The sequence below is a fragment of the Coregonus clupeaformis genome, chromosome 9 (assembly GCF_020615455.1).
Source record: "Coregonus clupeaformis isolate EN_2021a chromosome 9, ASM2061545v1, whole genome shotgun sequence".
Lineage (NCBI taxonomy): Eukaryota > Metazoa > Chordata > Actinopteri > Salmoniformes > Salmonidae > Coregonus > Coregonus clupeaformis.
The window spans coordinates 19,655,191-19,672,407 of record NC_059200.1 but is presented as its reverse complement, the minus strand read 5'-3'; the positions used below and the strand labels follow the sequence as shown (position 1 = coordinate 19,672,407).

The window sequence follows — 17,217 nt, the reverse complement described above, 5'->3', positions numbered from 1 at the left end:
GGACCACAGTCTCAAAGAAAACCATTAGTAACACACTACGCCGTCATGGATTAAAATCCTGCAGCGCACGCAAGGTCCCCCTGCTCAAGCCAGCGCATGTCCAGGCCAGTCTGAAGTTTGCCAATGACCATCTGGATGATCCAGAGGAGGAATGGGAGAAGGTCATGTGGTCTGATGAGACAAAAATAGAGCTTTCTGGTCTAAACCACTCGCCGTGTTTGGAGGAAGAAGAAGGATGAGTACAACCCCAAGAACACCATCCCAACCGTGAAGCATGGAGGTGGAAACATCATTCTTTGGGGATGCTTTTCTGCAAAGGGGACAGGACGACTGCACCGTATTGAGGGGAGGATGGATGGGGCCATGTATCGCGAGATCTTGGCCAACAACCTCCTTCCCTCAGTAAGAGCATTGAAGATGGGTCGTGGCTGGGTCCAGCATGATAACGACCCGAAACACACAGCCAGGGCAACTAAGGAGTGGCTCCGTAAGAAGCATCTCAAGGTCCTGGAGTGGCCTAGCCAGTCTCCAGATCTCAACCCCATAGAAAATCTTTGGAGGGAGTTGAAAGTCCGTGTTGCCCAGCGACAGCCCCAAAACATCACTGCTCTAGAGGAGATCTGCATGGAGGAATGGACCAAAATACCAGCAACAGTGTGTGAAAACCTTGTGAAGACTTACAGAAAACATTTGACCTGTGTCATTGCCAACAAAGGGTATATAACAAAGTATTGAGAAACTTTTGTTATTGACCAAATACTTATTTTCCACCATAATTTGCAAATAAATTCATTAAAAATCCTACAATGTGATTTTCTGGATTTTTTTTCCTGATTTTGTCTGTCATAGTTGACGTGTACATATGATGAAAATTACAGGCCTCTCTCATCTTTTTAAGTGGGAGAACTTGCACAATTGGTGGCTGACTAAATACTTTTTCCCCCCACTGTATATATATATATATATAGAACAACACTAGCCATCTCCACCGACTAGCTTTACATTGACGACTCAGACAAGTACAACACTAGGTCATTCCACAAAGCCAAGCCCAACACAATGATTTAACGCTCCAAAATAATAAAACTGTCCTATAACTGCAGCACGGTTCCGGCAACTATCATGGACGTGTATCCGGGCCAGCACAGTACAGCTCGGCTCAGTAATGTGAAAAGGGTCCATTAAGTCCACATTCATGTGCTCTAAGTATTCAAATCATTGATTTATTCAGATACACATGCATACTCAGTGCAGAGGGATCTTGTGCTGTAGACTAGTGTGCTCCTTGCTAATATTCATCGGTACAGTGCATGAACTTCATGCTGGTGTAGAACCATTGTGCAGTGTCAGCCGTTGGGTCTCCTTTTCTGACCGTGCATACAACAAGCCACAGACAATGTACTCTATTTCCAACTTGTATTACTTGCAAATATTGATGTCATCATTAGGCTAATTATCCACAGAAGTGTTGAAGCTCCTCAGAATATAGACGAAGATCAAGCATAACACAAAGCATTTAGAAAAACAGCTGTTTATCACCTTACCACTAAGCCAACAGCAAGTTTCACACTTAGCAAAGCGACAAAAGCACTTATTCTACTACAGCCAAATACATGAACGCTGTATACCTGAGATTGGGCTCATCTGGAAAAGAAATATAACATTCAATACATTTTAAAAACCTACATACATTACCTGTTTCATGTATTCATGGCAATTCTAATGCAGGAACATAGGATTTAATATAGATTTATTATAAGATGTTTGCATGTAATACTCAAAAGGTTAAGTTCACAATAGGTCAACTCCGGGAAGGAATAGAACCCTAAAACGAGATTTGTTGCTGGGTCTCTCTCAGATCTCTCCACTGTCGCTGACAAGGACCATAAACTGTATAGAAATACAGCCATAGAGGATTGGTGTCTAACCTTCCTGAGTGGTGTTCAGTTCAGACAGGAGAGAAACACATCCATCCCATGAGTCACCATATGAATCATAATCGGTGACAAATCCATTATCTCTACATATACTGTTTTCGGGTTTGATTTTGCACCATGAAGACAAGCCTGAGAACAGAGGCCGCCATTTTGTATTTTGTACATCAATTCCATAATTTGAGAAATATTTTTAGACAGGGAGGACCTCTGAATCGGCACCTGACAACAAAAGGAAAGAAGAATGAAAGAACAGGAAGTCTAAGACCATAGTGAGGAGGAATAGATACTCAACCCTAGCGGATGGGTTTGGGCCACAGAGAAGGAGAACGAGAGAGAGGAGGAAGAGTGAAGACATGCAAGGAACGGAGGGGTTAATGGTTTGAACACAAGCCGTGGAGGTGGAGGTGGTTGGAACAGTACGTACTTACTATGGCAACAGGTACTCTTTAGCATTCCCATCTCCTGATAGTAACGCAGCCACAAAGAAGAAGAAGCACAGGTAGAAACAAACGTCTATAGATGCAAGTCAATCACAGCCACAGTGTTAAAATTATAAAATTAAAATCCAAATGAAAATAGGAGAAACACCAGGAGAAATTAAATTTTAAAAAAAGAATGGCGACAAGCCATTCTTACAAGACTCCAAAAGATGGAGAATGGAGAAGTGAACGGGGAAGATTTAACTTAACGTAAAACAAGTGTTACAGTCTTGCAAGACCATCTTTGATTAGATTACACCAGTGATTGGCCTAGAAGACAGAACACAGTTTGTCATGGTTTATACTGGGAGAAGCACAGCCTGACTTCTGAATGTCAGGAGATAACTATGTCCCTCACAGGGCTCCATAGATCTTGATGCATTCATTCTTGTATAAGCCATGGCAAGTGTCTCTGAGAAATACTGTACTTTATGGTTTTAGAACCAGAAGTGTCACTATATTAGACATTCTCCTGCCGTATGGTTTTAGAACCAGTAGTGTCCCTACATTGGACATTCTCCTGCCGCCTTTAAAAGGTGTAATCCAACCGTAATAAAGACCAAGAGGGATAAATATAATATGAAACAAAGTACTTTCTTAAATCATCATAATCTACTTAAATCTTAAATCTCATGTAAGAAAGAAAATCACCCAGCTGTCAAAAAATTATGGCTATCTTTGGTATAGTACCCATTTGTAGAAATCTACTGATCTTGAGGAATCATAATCTAAGAGGATATTCCTTGGACGAAAATGTAATAATCCTCCATCTAAATTACACTGAACTTTCCATTACCTGATCTTACAGTTGGTTTGTTTCCCATATAACCCAATTAAGCCCCATTGACCTCAATTCGCCTCAAACCTCTTGGCCTGTTATTACACATTAAATGTCACATTCAACAGCACCTACAGTTATTATGTTAAAGACATCAAAGAAAAACATAGAAAGGAAGCCCAGTCCCAGCATTCCTTGTTGTTGACCCTTGACCCTGAACGTTGTCACCCAATAGTAGCACAGAGGAAGCCATGCTGGAATGTTGTGTTGCTTGTTGCCAGGCGGACTAGGCCAACTAACCTTCCTCTGCTCTGACAGGGGTGCTGGGTGGTGTGCGGGTCGGACTTTGACCCTTTAACTCTTCCTCAGGCTCTGGTAACGCGTCTGAGGAGTCTGGGGGAGGAAATTAAATCAAACTTTATTTAAAGTCCATTTCACAAATGAAAATAGGTTGTCAACAGGTCAGATTAGAGCAATGAATTCATTGATTTTCAATATTTGTCAGTTACAAAAAAAACACATCATCAACCCAGAGAAATCAAATGTAATACATACTACCCTTAAACCACCACATACAATAAATAAGAATAGCACAGTCAGAAAACAGGAGACTAAAACACAGTTATTGATTATTATTAGAGGATATTGCACACAGTCACACACTGCAGAAGTAACAAAGCCCACAGTGACAACAAGACCCATGTAATTCCACCTTCACCCCAGAGAAGGAACCGCTTCCATTGGAGACACCAGACTATTAGTAGTAAACATTTACAAACCAACCCAAAAGGACAACAGGTCCGTGTTAGGAGGAGGGGGATGATGACTGATCGATGACGAGAGGGGTCATTCATGTTCATATGGGAAGGCTTCCTTGGAGAGCCACAATCAGCATTAGGATTCCATTGGTTAAACAGAGATCAGACAAATCTGACGGTAGGGGGAGGGTTGCAAAATTCCGGAAACTTTCCCAAAATTCCCAGGTTTTCCAGAAATACTGGTTGAATGATTCCCAGTTGGAGGATTCCCTCCCTGCTGATTCCCTTTTGATTCTGGGAATCCTCCAACCGGGATGTCTGGAAAACCTGGAGGAACTTTAACCAGGAGGAAGGGGCATAGGCAAAGGACAGACAGGGGTTGAGGAATTGGGGATTGGGGGCCTAGTAGTGGGCAGGACGGGAGCAGGATTAACCCCAGAGAGAGAGAGAGAGGAGGGACAGGGACTCCAGTTAAAGGTCAGAGTGCAGGACTGAGAGCAGGAGGGCAGGCCAGAGTCAGTCTGCAGTCAGTCAGTCAGTACCTGGAGCCTCCGCGAGGACAGGCCAGAGTCAGTCTGCAGTCAGTCAGTCAGTACCTGGAGCCTCCGCGAGGACAGGCCAGAGTCAGTCTGCAGTCAGTCAGTCAGTACCTGGAGCCTCCGTGAGGACAGGCCAGAGTCAGTCTGCAGTCAGTCAGTCAGTACCTGGAGCCTCAGTGAGGGCAGGCAGCTCTGTGTTGGTGGTGCTGAGAGCCTTCAGCACGGCACAGTGAAACTCCTTGTGAGGAGACTCTGAGGGGGACTCTTCCCCGTAGCCCCCGGGCCCCGATCCCGCAGACATCCCAGGGCTCCCCTGACTGCCCCCCGACCCAGTCAGGGTGTCTCGGCTGGGGAGAGTGGAGGAGGAGGGAGGGGCAGCCTTGGAGGAGGCTGTGGGGGTAGGCTCAGAGACCCCAGGGATGACCAGTCCGACTCCAGCTCCCTGCTCTGGGATACAGAGGGGCTTTAGCGGCAGTGGGGGCTTCTGTGGTGAGGTAGAGGGGGACAGGCCCTCCCCAGGCCCAGCTGAAGGGAGCTGGAAGGACTCTTCACCCTGTACTGGATGAATGATGCAACATAACATTTTGTCTCCATGTCGCTCTGCTTGGTGACTGGTTGTGGACTCTGGGAGCTTTGTGGAGAACTACCTCAGACCCCACAGATTTGTCATTCTGTATCTTCCTGCTGTTTTGTCTTATTATTATTACTATTGCTACTACTACTACTACTACTACTACTACTACTGCTACTACTACTACTACTATTGCTACTACTACTGCTACTGCTACTGCTACTACTACTACTACTACTACTACTACTACTACTACTACTACTACTACTACTACTACTACTACTACTACTACAGAAATAGGGTTTAATGGTGAAAAACAAAACTGTGTAGGTTTTTCTGTGTAGGTCCAAGAGCAGAACGGTGGCAGGTCGTACCATCGGGTCCTTTCTGTTTGAGTTCCACCTCCTTGCGGTAATCCTCCAGCTCCTGGTCATACTGCTTATTGAAGGGGTTGGGGCCTTTCTGGTTGATGATGACACGTGGCTGGTACTCCTTCTCTATGATGGCCTTAGACGCTGTCACCAGCTCCCCCTAGTGGTACAGACAGGGAGGGACACAAGACAAATTCTTGCTAAAAACAGGCCTGTTGTGCGTCACAAAATAAATCTTGTCACAATTTCAAATCAAATGCTAAAACTGACATTTTCTAAATAAAGTTGATACTAGTATGGAGCATTTCAAAGCAGTCTGAGTCTGGACAATAGGGTCTATTCATGTTGTTTGAAGTGTTTAAACCAGCGAGGCACATGCCCCAGAAATCACACAGACTAGCAGCAGAGAGAGGTTAGAGGTCATGTGAGAGGTCATGATGGTCAGGAAGTACCTTTCTAAAAGACTTAGCAGGGCTATTGGCCTCTGACAGATCGAGGTCGGCAATAGTGTCCGTACAGTCAGACAGAGGGGCGTCCTGCAATAGTAAACTGAGTGAGGGGGGTATAACCCAGCCCGAGAACACACACTCGTTCATAGTACTCACACGGTCAAACGCACACACGCGCACACAAAACACACTCACACATTAATGGTGTACACACACACACACCCACACATACGTCCGTACACCAGGGTTTCCGTTATCCGGTTATTGCTGACTTTTGCCCCCCCCCCCCCCAAAATAGCCAATAAATACAATTGTTGCCGGCCAAATTGACCGAAAGAAAAATCTATGGTAGGCAGGCTATCAGCACGTCACCCACCACTTTACAATGTGAGCTGGATGCAGTATATATTTGCAGTATATATTTTGAAAACATACTGTTATAAAGACTTCATAGGTGGCGTGTGAGTTCCATTTCTACCAATCTGTGTGCCAGTTATATGTGCATTTTTGTGGAACATTTTGATAAATGTTCTCATTTCTCAAAATCACTGTCGCGTGGTTAATCATACAAATCTTAATTAAAATGATAAAAATATCAAAGTTAAAATTCAATTAATGTGAGAGCACCAGCCTCTGCCATATGGACACATTGATACACTGTGACCATTGATAGCTAAATAGCCTAAATGAGTGCATGGAACTCAGATGGCCAATGCAGCCGTTGGCCTCTAACTTCCATTATCAACCAAGTAAAAATACACAAAGCCGACAAATAAAAACTGTAGAAAATATACTGATGAAAATTCTGCTTCTTTGAATCACATTAATCTCTCTACTCAGCCTGTCAGCCTCCCTTTCTATCTGTCTTGACTTGAACCATCACTAGTGAAGTGCAACATTGTATCAAATCAATCAACTAGATCAGTCCTGAAGCCATCTCTAGCAAACTTGCAACATTGTATCAACTAGCCTATTTCAGGCCCTCCAGAGTTTCCTGCTCCAGTGAGTTCAGGACAGAAAGCTGTTTTTGCGCAAGGGAAAGGTATTTTATAATGTTTGCACTGGATATATGAGATCATTATATTATGATTATTTTGCTCTTTCACACCGAGGCTTGGTGATCACCGAGGGGGAGATTGTTGGAAGGATTTTTCTTTATAGGTTGACTGTGAGGCACTATTAGGCTATCATTCATAATGGATGTAAAAAAAAAAAAAAACCAGCCTTTGTTGTCTTACTGTGTGAGGTGAAGAACTAATGACTAAGAAGCTCAGCTTATTAGTGGTGACTAAGAATCAGAAATCAAACATCCCCAAATGGGCACTTTCCTACAGCATGCCAGGTAGGCTACTTCTATGCGTGCTCAGGCATTAACAGGACAGAGAAACCAGACCCATGGTCATTGCTCACATGGAGCACTCCAAACAAAAGACAATAAAACAAAACAAAAATGGAGAACTCGTAAATGATGGTTATGAAATAAACCAATAAACAACGTTTCAACTCTGAGAATGGTAAATGACTGTAGGCCTAATTAGTAATACAATGCATTAACAGAAATGTATTTAACAAAATGACAGGGATTAACAGTACATTTTACTTCTGGCGACATTTGTAAGGGGGAATTGATCAAAATAAACAATCAAAGGGCAAACAATTCACATGAAACAATGAATGCACAAGAATTGGCAGAAGACAGCTGAGTGGATGGATTCTGGAGAGCTGAGTGGATGGATTCTGGAGAGCTGAGTGGATTGATTCTAGAGAGCTGAGTGGATGGATTCTGGAGAGCTGAGTGGATGGATTCTGGAGAGCTGAGTGGATGGATTCTGGAGAGCTGAGTGGATGGATTCTGGAGAGCTGAGTGCATGGATTCTGGAGAGCTGAGTGCATGGATTCTGGAGAGCTGAGTGGATGGATTTTGGAGAGCTGAGTGCATGGATTCTGGAGAGCTGAGTGCATGGATTCTGGAGAGCTGAGTGGATGGATTTTGGAGAGCTGAGTGCATGGATTCTGGAGAGCTGAGTGGATGGATTCTGGAGAGCTGAGTGGATGGATTTTGGAGAGAGCTGCGCCTATAGGCTATCTTCGCCACACACCACTCCCCTTCTCAACATTTTAAATTATACCCAAGACGCATTATCTTCACACATATTTGAGATGCTTTTCACTGACAGCTGCAACTCAATAATCAGCTAGGCCTTTTGTTCATGTTGCCCATGAAATACTTCCTCATAGGCCATTCCTCTCCTGTTCTATTGGTTTTCATATCAACTTTATTTCGTTGTCCAGAAGCCAAAGGCACAATCCTAGTCATATTAGCAACCCATCCTAGTTGTGGTACTTTTAGATTCACCCTCTTTCAAAATTTCTAACAGAGATTTTCATCTCTGTTATATACCGCTGGCATCAGGTGCGTGGTCCCGTGTAGCTCAGTTGGTAGAGCATGGCGCTTGCAACGCCAGGGTTGTGGGTTCGTTTCCCACGGGGAGCCAGTATGAAAAAAATTAAATAAAAATGTATGCACTCACTAACTGTAAGTCGCTCTTGATTTTGGCAAATGTTTGAAAATTATGTTTTATTGGCTGCTTCATTACAGGAGTTGCATGTTTTGTTAAGATGAATTACCATATTCTAAATGTGATTTCTGTCATTCTGTGCACTGTGGGGTGGACACCCTAATGGGTTATACACCCAATGCATGGGGCCGGTACATTTCTCAAATGGCTGGTAAATTAAAATCTTCCCGGTCACGTTGTCCAGCGCCACATTTTCCTAACAGAAACCCTGCCGTACACACACACACACACACACACACACACACGTCCACATAGTACACACATGCATGCAGAGTTTGTTTCAGTGGGGTAAATGGGGCAGTCTCAAGCATGATAATGATAATATATATGCCAGGACCATGCATCACAACACCACACTTCACATAGAAGTGTGTGAAAGCATTGAAACACAAACCGAGTGCAATGCATAAGACATTATATTTAAATCGTAACTCTCAAATTATGCTACAAACAGTTACAGCTAACAGTGAAGAAAAGTTCAGAGCCGACCAGCAGTTATTTTTCAATTCAGGTAACAATAAAGGTCCTAAGATTAGAACATAAACAAACACTCCAACAATGGCCTCAGCAATCTCCTCAAAAACTCATTCAGATCGAGAGAAATTAACTTGTAAGGTAACACAATCTGACTAGCAGCAAATGAGTGGGATCCAACCGAGGTCAAAGAATGGACAGGAACTCAGAAGGCAAACCAACAACATGCAAACTCAACTCTGAAGTCATATGAAAGCAATCCGACAGACCTGAAAGCTAACAGCATGTTGGGGTTAGTCAACAAAAGGAGGCGGCAAATCCAAATCAACCAAAGGAGATGAACACAACCCGGCCTGTGACGCAGCATGAGGTTTACCTCTGACCGCCATGTTACTTACCTGACACACTGAACTTCTCTGTGTCAAAGAATAAGGTAGGTTAAGTTAACTTAAATATCAGCGGGGTGGGGGGGGGGGGAAATCAGGTCAGACCTGGGTTCAAATACTATTTGAAATCATTGAAATACTCCTAGCATTTGCTTTAGTCTGCTTGGAGGGCAGGGTTTGCAGTTTCGCAACTATTCTATTTGTTACATTGCACCAGGCAAGCTCAATTCAGCCCAGTTTAAGAATTTAAAATGATTTCAAATAGTATTTGAATGCAGGTCTGACTCAGGGTAGGCAGCACACATATTGCTATTTTGCAGGGGCTGTGGGGCAGGGCGTGGCACAGGAGGGGCGGGGCACTGGAGGGACTCACCTGGACAAAGGAGCGATCCACCATGCTTCCAGCACACAGCACCTGGGACTCTGGCCCTGCCGTCGTGATGTCCTTCAGGTTCTGCTCTCTGATCTAGAGGACGTGGCAGTAGAGGGGTTGGATACAGAGCCACGGGCATGCATTGAAGAAGACAAAGACAGAAAGACATCCCGATTCTATACCCTTCTCCCAAAGGGTGCACTTGTACACTCCCTCTCATGGATTTATCAATGGTGGAAACTCCCTTCCAGCAATCCTAACACAAATCCAATGCTTTTAAATCCATAACGGGCAGTGTGCAAGATAAATGCACACTTCGGGAGTAGGGCAGATAGTCGGGACCAAACCCATGTTGAAATGATAGCATACCGCCTGTATCAACATCATACCTTGTTCCTCATCTCCAGCACCTCCTTGGGGTTTGTGTTGAGCGGGACAAACTGATTGGCCACTGCAGCCTGTCGCATTCCTTCCTCATTCGTCCACTGTAATCACCATAGCAACAATTAAAATAAACAAAATGATGCAGCCAAAATAACATGGGAAGAAAAAAAAATAATGAACAAAATCTAGAAATATATAGACTATGCAGGCTTTAAAGAACAATAATAATTGGTCATGCTTTTCAAAACAGAAATAACAGAGGAGGAGAAGGTACAAATGATTCTGTAAAGGAGTTCTAAATATATTACACCTGGAAGCAGTGAACCAATGATGATGCACCTTTGTCAGGATGGCTCGGTGTTACAGTTCTAGTCAGTGCTTTTCAGTATCAAGTTATCCCATGACCTAAAGCCTAAGCATCTGACCCTTTCTTATTGACTTGAAGGAAATGACTAGGCCCTCCTACATTACTCAAAGATGCACCATTATCATCATCATTGATACTCTTGCTGTTAGATTTCAATAACAGATACAAATGACCAAAAAAAAATAAAACAAAGAGCAACTGAAGGCATCACAAGATGACGAGAGACCGTGGAAGAGGGAGGGGTGAGGGCGTGGTGGGGTGAGGACGTGGACAGGTGAGGAGGTGATGGTGCTGGCTTACAGTACAGTAAAAGCTATGTGGACCAGCGACACAGTGGAGGTGGGGTGAGGTGTGATAGAGTGGGCATCACCAAGTCATTTCCCAGGCTAACGTAACGTACAGTAATAGTAACAGGACAACAGGGATAAAGAGAGAAACACAACGAAAGACGAGACACTCGTCCACCACTGACCGACTGACAGAAAAACTCTCATTGGAGAAAAATACAACTTAGGGTTCCCCCCAAGAATCGCACTTTATAAAAGTTAAAAGGTTTTTAGTTTACGTTTAGTTACAAAGGGATGCCCTGGCTTCTAGGATATTTTGATCTACTACTGAACTTTGTTTATATGACAGAAGTAGAAATAAACCAAAGAAGAAGAAATACTCTGGTGCTGTCATCTTTGGAAGGTAATGAACTGGACTGTTTACATTTACATTTTAGTCATTTAGCAGACGCTCTTATCCAGAGCGACTTACATGAGCAATTAGGGTTAAGTGCCTTGCTTAAGGGCACATCGACAGATTTTTCACCTAGTCAGCTCGGGGATTAGAAGCAGCGACCTTTCGGTTACTGGCACAACGCTCTTACCCACTAAGCTACCTGCCGCCCCAGTTTACACCTGAACACTGGTAATGCTCAGCCCGAGACAGAGAAAAAGATAGGATACATTTTTTTTCTCTCACACAGATATGATTGAATGAGCAGCAAGTAAATCTGACTTAAGCCTTCATGCACATCAGTATCCTTCTCTTGTTTGAGGCACTTTCAGAAAAGCAAGTTACTCTGTATTTTGCCTTGGCGTAGCATGAGCTATGAGTTTTTTTTTTTCTGCTGAGGAAATGTTTCAGCTGAGCTGTTAAAGCAGTTAGGTGCAAAAAAATCAAAAAACTAGATGAGGAAGAGGGGCATCTGAATGGTTTGTAGATAGGATAGGAACATGGGATGGACATGTAAACATGATATACTCACTGAATATGTACTGAGTCTCACAACACAACACTTTCTCCTACTTTACCAGAGGAGATAATCGTTTCAAAAGTTAGACCAGTCAAATTTGCTTCTTTTTTTTCCCACCCCACTATACAAATCCGCTCATGCATAGGAACACTTTAGGAAAGTTTTGGAGTATTATTATTATTTATTTTTTACCGAAATTAAACTTGGAAAGAGGGGAACTAAAATGACATGTCATATCATTAGGGGCATTTGGGGAGTGGTTGAGGATTGGGGAATAGAGGGGGAGGAGTCATAAAAAAGCAAGCTATGACTCATGGGATTCCGATTCCATACCGAAAGCAGAGTGGTCTTGGACAGGTCCCACCCTGTCTGTTGCTTTAACTGTGAAAGCTCCAGATGTGATTAGCTGTCTGGCTGAAAGACCAGCCACAAGAGCAGGAGGTCACTTCCTGGGTTCAAACATCAAACAATGCTACAAATAAAAAGTGGCATGCTAGCTTTAAAGCGCGTCTACAAACAGGGATGCTGTCTATAACTTTAGTGTATGGTTCTATTAGATTAGCTAGTAATCAGTAATATATTGTCATACTCTCATATCATTAACCGCGGTAATTTTTTTTTGTGCAACACACCTCAACATAGAACGGTGTGAGGTTTGCTTTAGTAAATGCATCCTACATTATGCTTCAGTTTTACACTGCAATAAGTTCCCTGGGTGTACACAGTTAGAAAAGCTCCAGACGCACAACACCAGACACCAGAACGAGAAGGACTCTAAAGCAGCAGCGGTGGTTGGTTAGCAACATCAGAGCCACGCCCACTCTGGGCTCATGCCACGCCCCCATCGCTCTTCCTCCCAGAGAGCACCCACAATGCATCTGGCTACTCATGCAACACAGCATGCGCTGGACAGCTGGGCTGGCACCCTAAAGCGCTAGGGAACAAAGGAGGAAAAGAGTGGAGGGGTGGGACTAACAGGAGAGAGAGAGAGAGCGAGGGATGGACCAACTGCTTATGAGAGAGGTTAGTAGGGAAAACAACTTTAGACAGAGTGGGGAGTAGGAACAAAGAAGTTAATATTCAAGGGAATGGAAACGGAGAATTGGGAAAATGTATAAATCTGTCTTAAGCAGTGTTGTCTTTTGGACTGGCTAGAGAGAGAGAGAAGGGTTTAAACGGCAAAACTAAGGACAGAGACTCACTAGAGTATTAATACGTATAACCAAACACTGGAGCTGTCTGGAGTCATCTGTTGAAGTAGACATATCATAAGCTCTAATAGATCCCAGGATCCATCCCCCCCTCCCCAACCTTAGAGTGCCAACCCGCTGCCCGTTCATCAAGTAGCTGAACTGTACGTCTAACTATGAACAATAAGGTAGGCACAGACCAAGCAGTTGGTAATACAGCTTGGCACGCAGACACCGGACGAGAGAGACTGCAGCAAGGGTTTGACGTGATCGTGTGTAATGCTCGTCCACACCTTAGTCTTCGACTTGGGACTGCCGCCGTCGGGCCCTTCCTCGTAGGCCTCTTCCGGCCGGCCCGAGTTGAGCCAGCGGGTCTTGTCGCGCTGCTGCCTCTGAAAGCTGTGCTTGAGAGGGGAGCGAGCGCCTGAGTCACTGTCCTCGGCATAGGAGTAGCCCGTGGCTGAGGGAGCGATCTCTACGTCGCTGCTGAACTTTTTTGCTTTGTCTCTCAGGGCAGGGCACCTGTAGGGGTAGCCCGTCCTGTAGCCCTAGAGAGACAGAAACGGGGTCAGTTAGATGCTGTAGTGGTAATACTGAAAGGATAATGCATATCAAACCCTGTGGTTAATAATCTACAGTATCAATCATTTAATCTTACATGAAAATCTTAAAACTAATATGAAAATATGTATTTTTTCAGCATTGCATGGAAAGTTAACAACACTAATTGTACAGTAGAACATTAACATATATTTCACACAAAAAACTTTGTAGCTTATGATTGTATGTGTTCATTTCAGAGTGGTCCTCAAAATTCTAATATAATCTATTGTCATATTGTTACGAAATGTTTTTCTAATAAACTTCAATAGGGCAGTTCCTTCCTACCAGGTTATCCAGCATCCTCATGTAAGCCTCAAACTCCTGCTCCCCCACCAGCCACTTGGGGTGTGTGGAGCCCTCGACATGCTCAGAGCACCGCGGCCGAGCCTTGTACTTAGCAGGGTCCAGCATCACCAGGTTATCAGGCCCTCCAGCACTGGCTAGGGTGCGCACCTGGAAACGCACACAGAGACAAACACATCAGTCACACACAAAGTCATTCAGTCACAGACACGGTCATGTCACATGCAGCATAAAGTATTGTGTTGGGTATAAATTGGTCTGCATCACACTTGGCAAATGCTCCCAGAGCTGGCATCTTGTCTGAGAGTAACAATATAAGCCCCTCTTTATAAAAATACAACACAATGTATCATTTATTGAAGTCTGGGAGCAGTGGCAGAGCAGCATAAGAGCAGTGGCAGAGCAGTGGCAGAGCAGTGGCAGAGCAGCGGCAGAGCAGTGGCAGAGCAGTGGCAGAGCAGTGACAGAGCAGCATAAGAGCAGTGGCAGAGCAGTGGCAGAGCAGTGACAGAGCAGCATAAGAGCAGTGGCAGAGCAGTGGCAGAGCAGTGACAGAGCAGCATAAGAGCAGTGGCAGAGCAGTGGCAGAGCAGCATAAGAGCAGTGGCAGAGCAGTGGCAGAGCAGTGACAGAGCAGCATAAGAGCAGTGGCAGAGCAGTGGCAGAGCAGTGGCAGAGCAGTGGCAGAGCAGCGGCAGAGCAGCGGCAGAGCAGTGGCAGAGCAGTGGCAGAGCAGTGGCAGAGCAGCATAAGAGCAGTGGCAGAGCAGTGGCAGAGCAGTGGCAGAGCAGTGGCAGAGCAGTGGCAGAGCAGCATAAGAGCAGTGGCAGAGCAGTGACAGAGCAGCATAAGAGCAGTGGCAGAGCAGTGGCAGAGCAGCGGCAGAGCAGTGGCAGAGCAGCATATAAGCAGTGGCAGAGCAGTGGCAGAGCAGTGGCAGAGCAGCATATAAGCAGTGGCAGAGCAGTGGCAGAGCAGCATATAAGCAGTGGCAGAGCAGCATAAGAGCAGTGGCAGAGCAGTGGCAGAGCAGTGGCAGAGCAGCGGCAGAGCAGTGGCAGAGCAGTGGCAGAGCAGCGGCAGAGCAGTGGCAGAGCAGTGGCAGAGCAGCATATAAGCAGTGGCAGAGCAGTGGCAGAGCAGTGGCAGAGCAGCATATAAGCAGTGGCAGAGCAGTGGCAGAGCAGCATATAAGCAGTGGCAGAGCAGTGGCAGAGCAGCATATAAGCAGTGGCAGAGCAGTGGCAGAGCAGTGGCAGAGCAGTGGCAGAGCAGCATAAGAGCAGCTTCTCATAGAAATCTAAGTCGGAGGTGAAAACAGTCCGGACAGTGTCCTACCTGGATCTCACACGCAGTGACCAGGTTGTGGATATAGTAGAAGGCTTCCTCCACAGTCTCCCCAACAGAAACCAGACCATGGTTTCTCAGGATCAGGACCTGTGGGACAAAGACAAACACAGGTGCTCAGTATACCTACACACACTTGTAGCCGGTCCCAATTCACTCCCTTCCCCCTCAGCCTTAAACCTTAGAGGTTGCAGATCTGTAAGGTGTAGGCAATTACACTGCTTATACCGATCCAGACATTTTAGATCTGTAAACACTAGACCAGGACTCTCCAACCCTGTTCCTGGAGAGCTACCGTCCTGTAGGTTTTCACTCCAACCTTGTTCCTGGAGAGCTACCGTCCTGTAGGTTTTCACTCCAACCTTAATCTAGCGCACCGGATTCCAATAATTAGCAGGTTGATAAGCTGAATCAGGTTAGTTACAACTGGGGTTGAAGCGAAAAACCTACAGGAGGGCAGCTCTCCAGGAACCAATGTTGGAGAGCCCTGCACTAGAGGGTTAGGGCCAAGGGGAAGGACTAGAGTGTGACACACTCGCTCTGCCTCCGATACCTTGCTGGTTGGGCCCAGGTTCTTCTGTATGAGGACCTTCTCCTCCTCGTCTACGACGATGCCGTGGTAGTCATGGTAGGCCACCTCCCCCAGTGTCAGGGCCTCTGGAGAGATGGGCAGCAGGCCACACTTCATGGCCGACACCTGAAACACAGACAGACTGTAGTTATTCACCACTGCAGATAGGGTGTGCTGTAGTTATCCACTACAACAGCTGACGAATGTTAGTACTTTTCGGTGCCAAACTCATGGGTTTCTCTACCAAGCAGCTGTGGGAAGAGACTAGTGACACTTATTATTTCAAGACCCAAGTTTGACCAAACTCATATCATTAAGAAGAGCATATCAATGTGACCAGTATATACCCTTTTTCACACTACTGAGCCAAGCCGACGTACTGAGCCGGCCTGGTTATGTATCCACCATAGTTGCTAGAATCGCCGGAAACTTACTGCAGCTCCAGCCGGTGTGTGAACGTGTACGATGCACTTGATGTCTGGCCGGGCGGCGTAGATGGCTGAGTGGAGAGTGAAGCCAGCCTGGTTGACCCCTAGGTTGGTGCTCCCTCGGTCCACCATCTCCCCTTGTATGTTAATCTTCACCTAGGATGGGACACAGAATTAAAAAACGATAGGACACATTACAATGTAGCTCAATGGGATAGGACCAGACAGGCAACAGTGAGGCCTTATGACTGAAAGCTCACAGTGATGCTGTAAGTGAACAATAATTATAAAAAAACGGACTGTTTGGATCCTGGATGCTGATTGGTTGATACAGTATACAAAATACCACAACCTGTTAACGTCATAATTCCACTGTCCCGCAGCCCAGGTAGGAAATTAATAAACTTCATCTCCCTCAGCGTCTACACATTACTTTTCCATGCTACTATTTGTTTTGCAACAGTTGGGGGTTGTATAAACCTGCCTGTCTGCCACTACGACCTGTGCAACAATGTATCATTTTACAAATACGAGCTCTCCCGTGTCAATAGGCTAACTAGCCCAAGAATGAACGTGAAACTAATAATTCACCATGGAAACAGTAAACTATTAACATCACCAATTAGCTTGGCTAGCTCGGACTCGCCAACCATAATAGTTGTTGCCTATGTTGGTATATTGGATATTTATCCAATCATTATTTATTGAAGTTCTTGTCTTTGTCATCGTTGAATCTCTGCTAGCTAAGTTAGCTACATGCCAACGATTTGTTTAGCATAGCAACGTGGAATGAATAGAATGATAAGAATTAATAACTGTGTGAAAACATGAGAAAATAACTAACAACCAGCCCGCTTGGGTAGCAACTTCAGAATGCAAAAACAAATCTACTCATTATTAATATTTGTATAAATATGTTGGCAACCATTTTAGAACATCAATAATGCCCTCGAACCCAGGAATGTGTGACAACTCCCTCAAAGGGCTGTATCCCTTGACTTCACCTCAGGCCTCAGAACAGCCCATGTCAGGAGTTGTTACACGAAGATTCCCGGGTTCTCAGGCATTATTGCTTAAATAAACAATCTAA

The 17,217-nt window shown here is 44.9% G+C and overlaps 1 protein-coding gene across 27 annotated transcripts in view; it reads right to left on the bottom strand.

The window, feature by feature from the left end:
• The window catches only part of LOC121573429 (alpha-adducin), a 41,604-nt gene that overhangs the window by 1,605 nt on the left and 22,782 nt on the right, over positions 1-17,217 (bottom strand). For 3 of the 27 annotated variants that reach the window (XM_041885400.1, XM_041885404.1, XM_041885402.1), the window contains 12 exons: positions 16,134-16,283; positions 15,682-15,825; positions 15,120-15,218; positions 13,764-13,931; positions 13,076-13,423; positions 10,084-10,179; positions 9,695-9,787; positions 9,334-9,351; positions 5,886-5,969; positions 5,437-5,593; positions 4,657-5,049; positions 3,495-3,587 (listed from right to left, as the gene is read on the bottom strand). In XM_041885400.1, coding sequence (XP_041741334.1) covers positions 3,495-3,587; positions 4,657-5,049; positions 5,437-5,593; positions 5,886-5,969; positions 9,334-9,351; positions 9,695-9,787; positions 10,084-10,179; positions 13,076-13,423; positions 13,764-13,931; positions 15,120-15,218; positions 15,682-15,825; positions 16,134-16,283 — 1,843 coding nt within the window. Of the gene's footprint in view, positions 1-1,628; positions 1,645-2,361; positions 2,400-3,494; positions 3,588-4,656; positions 5,050-5,436; positions 5,594-5,885; positions 5,970-9,333; positions 9,352-9,694; positions 9,788-10,083; positions 10,180-13,075; positions 13,424-13,763; positions 13,932-15,119; positions 15,219-15,681; positions 15,826-16,133; positions 16,284-17,217 lie in introns of all 27 variants that reach the window. The other 24 variants (XM_041885412.2, XM_041885418.1, XM_041885413.2 and 21 more) reach the window with 17 other exon arrangements.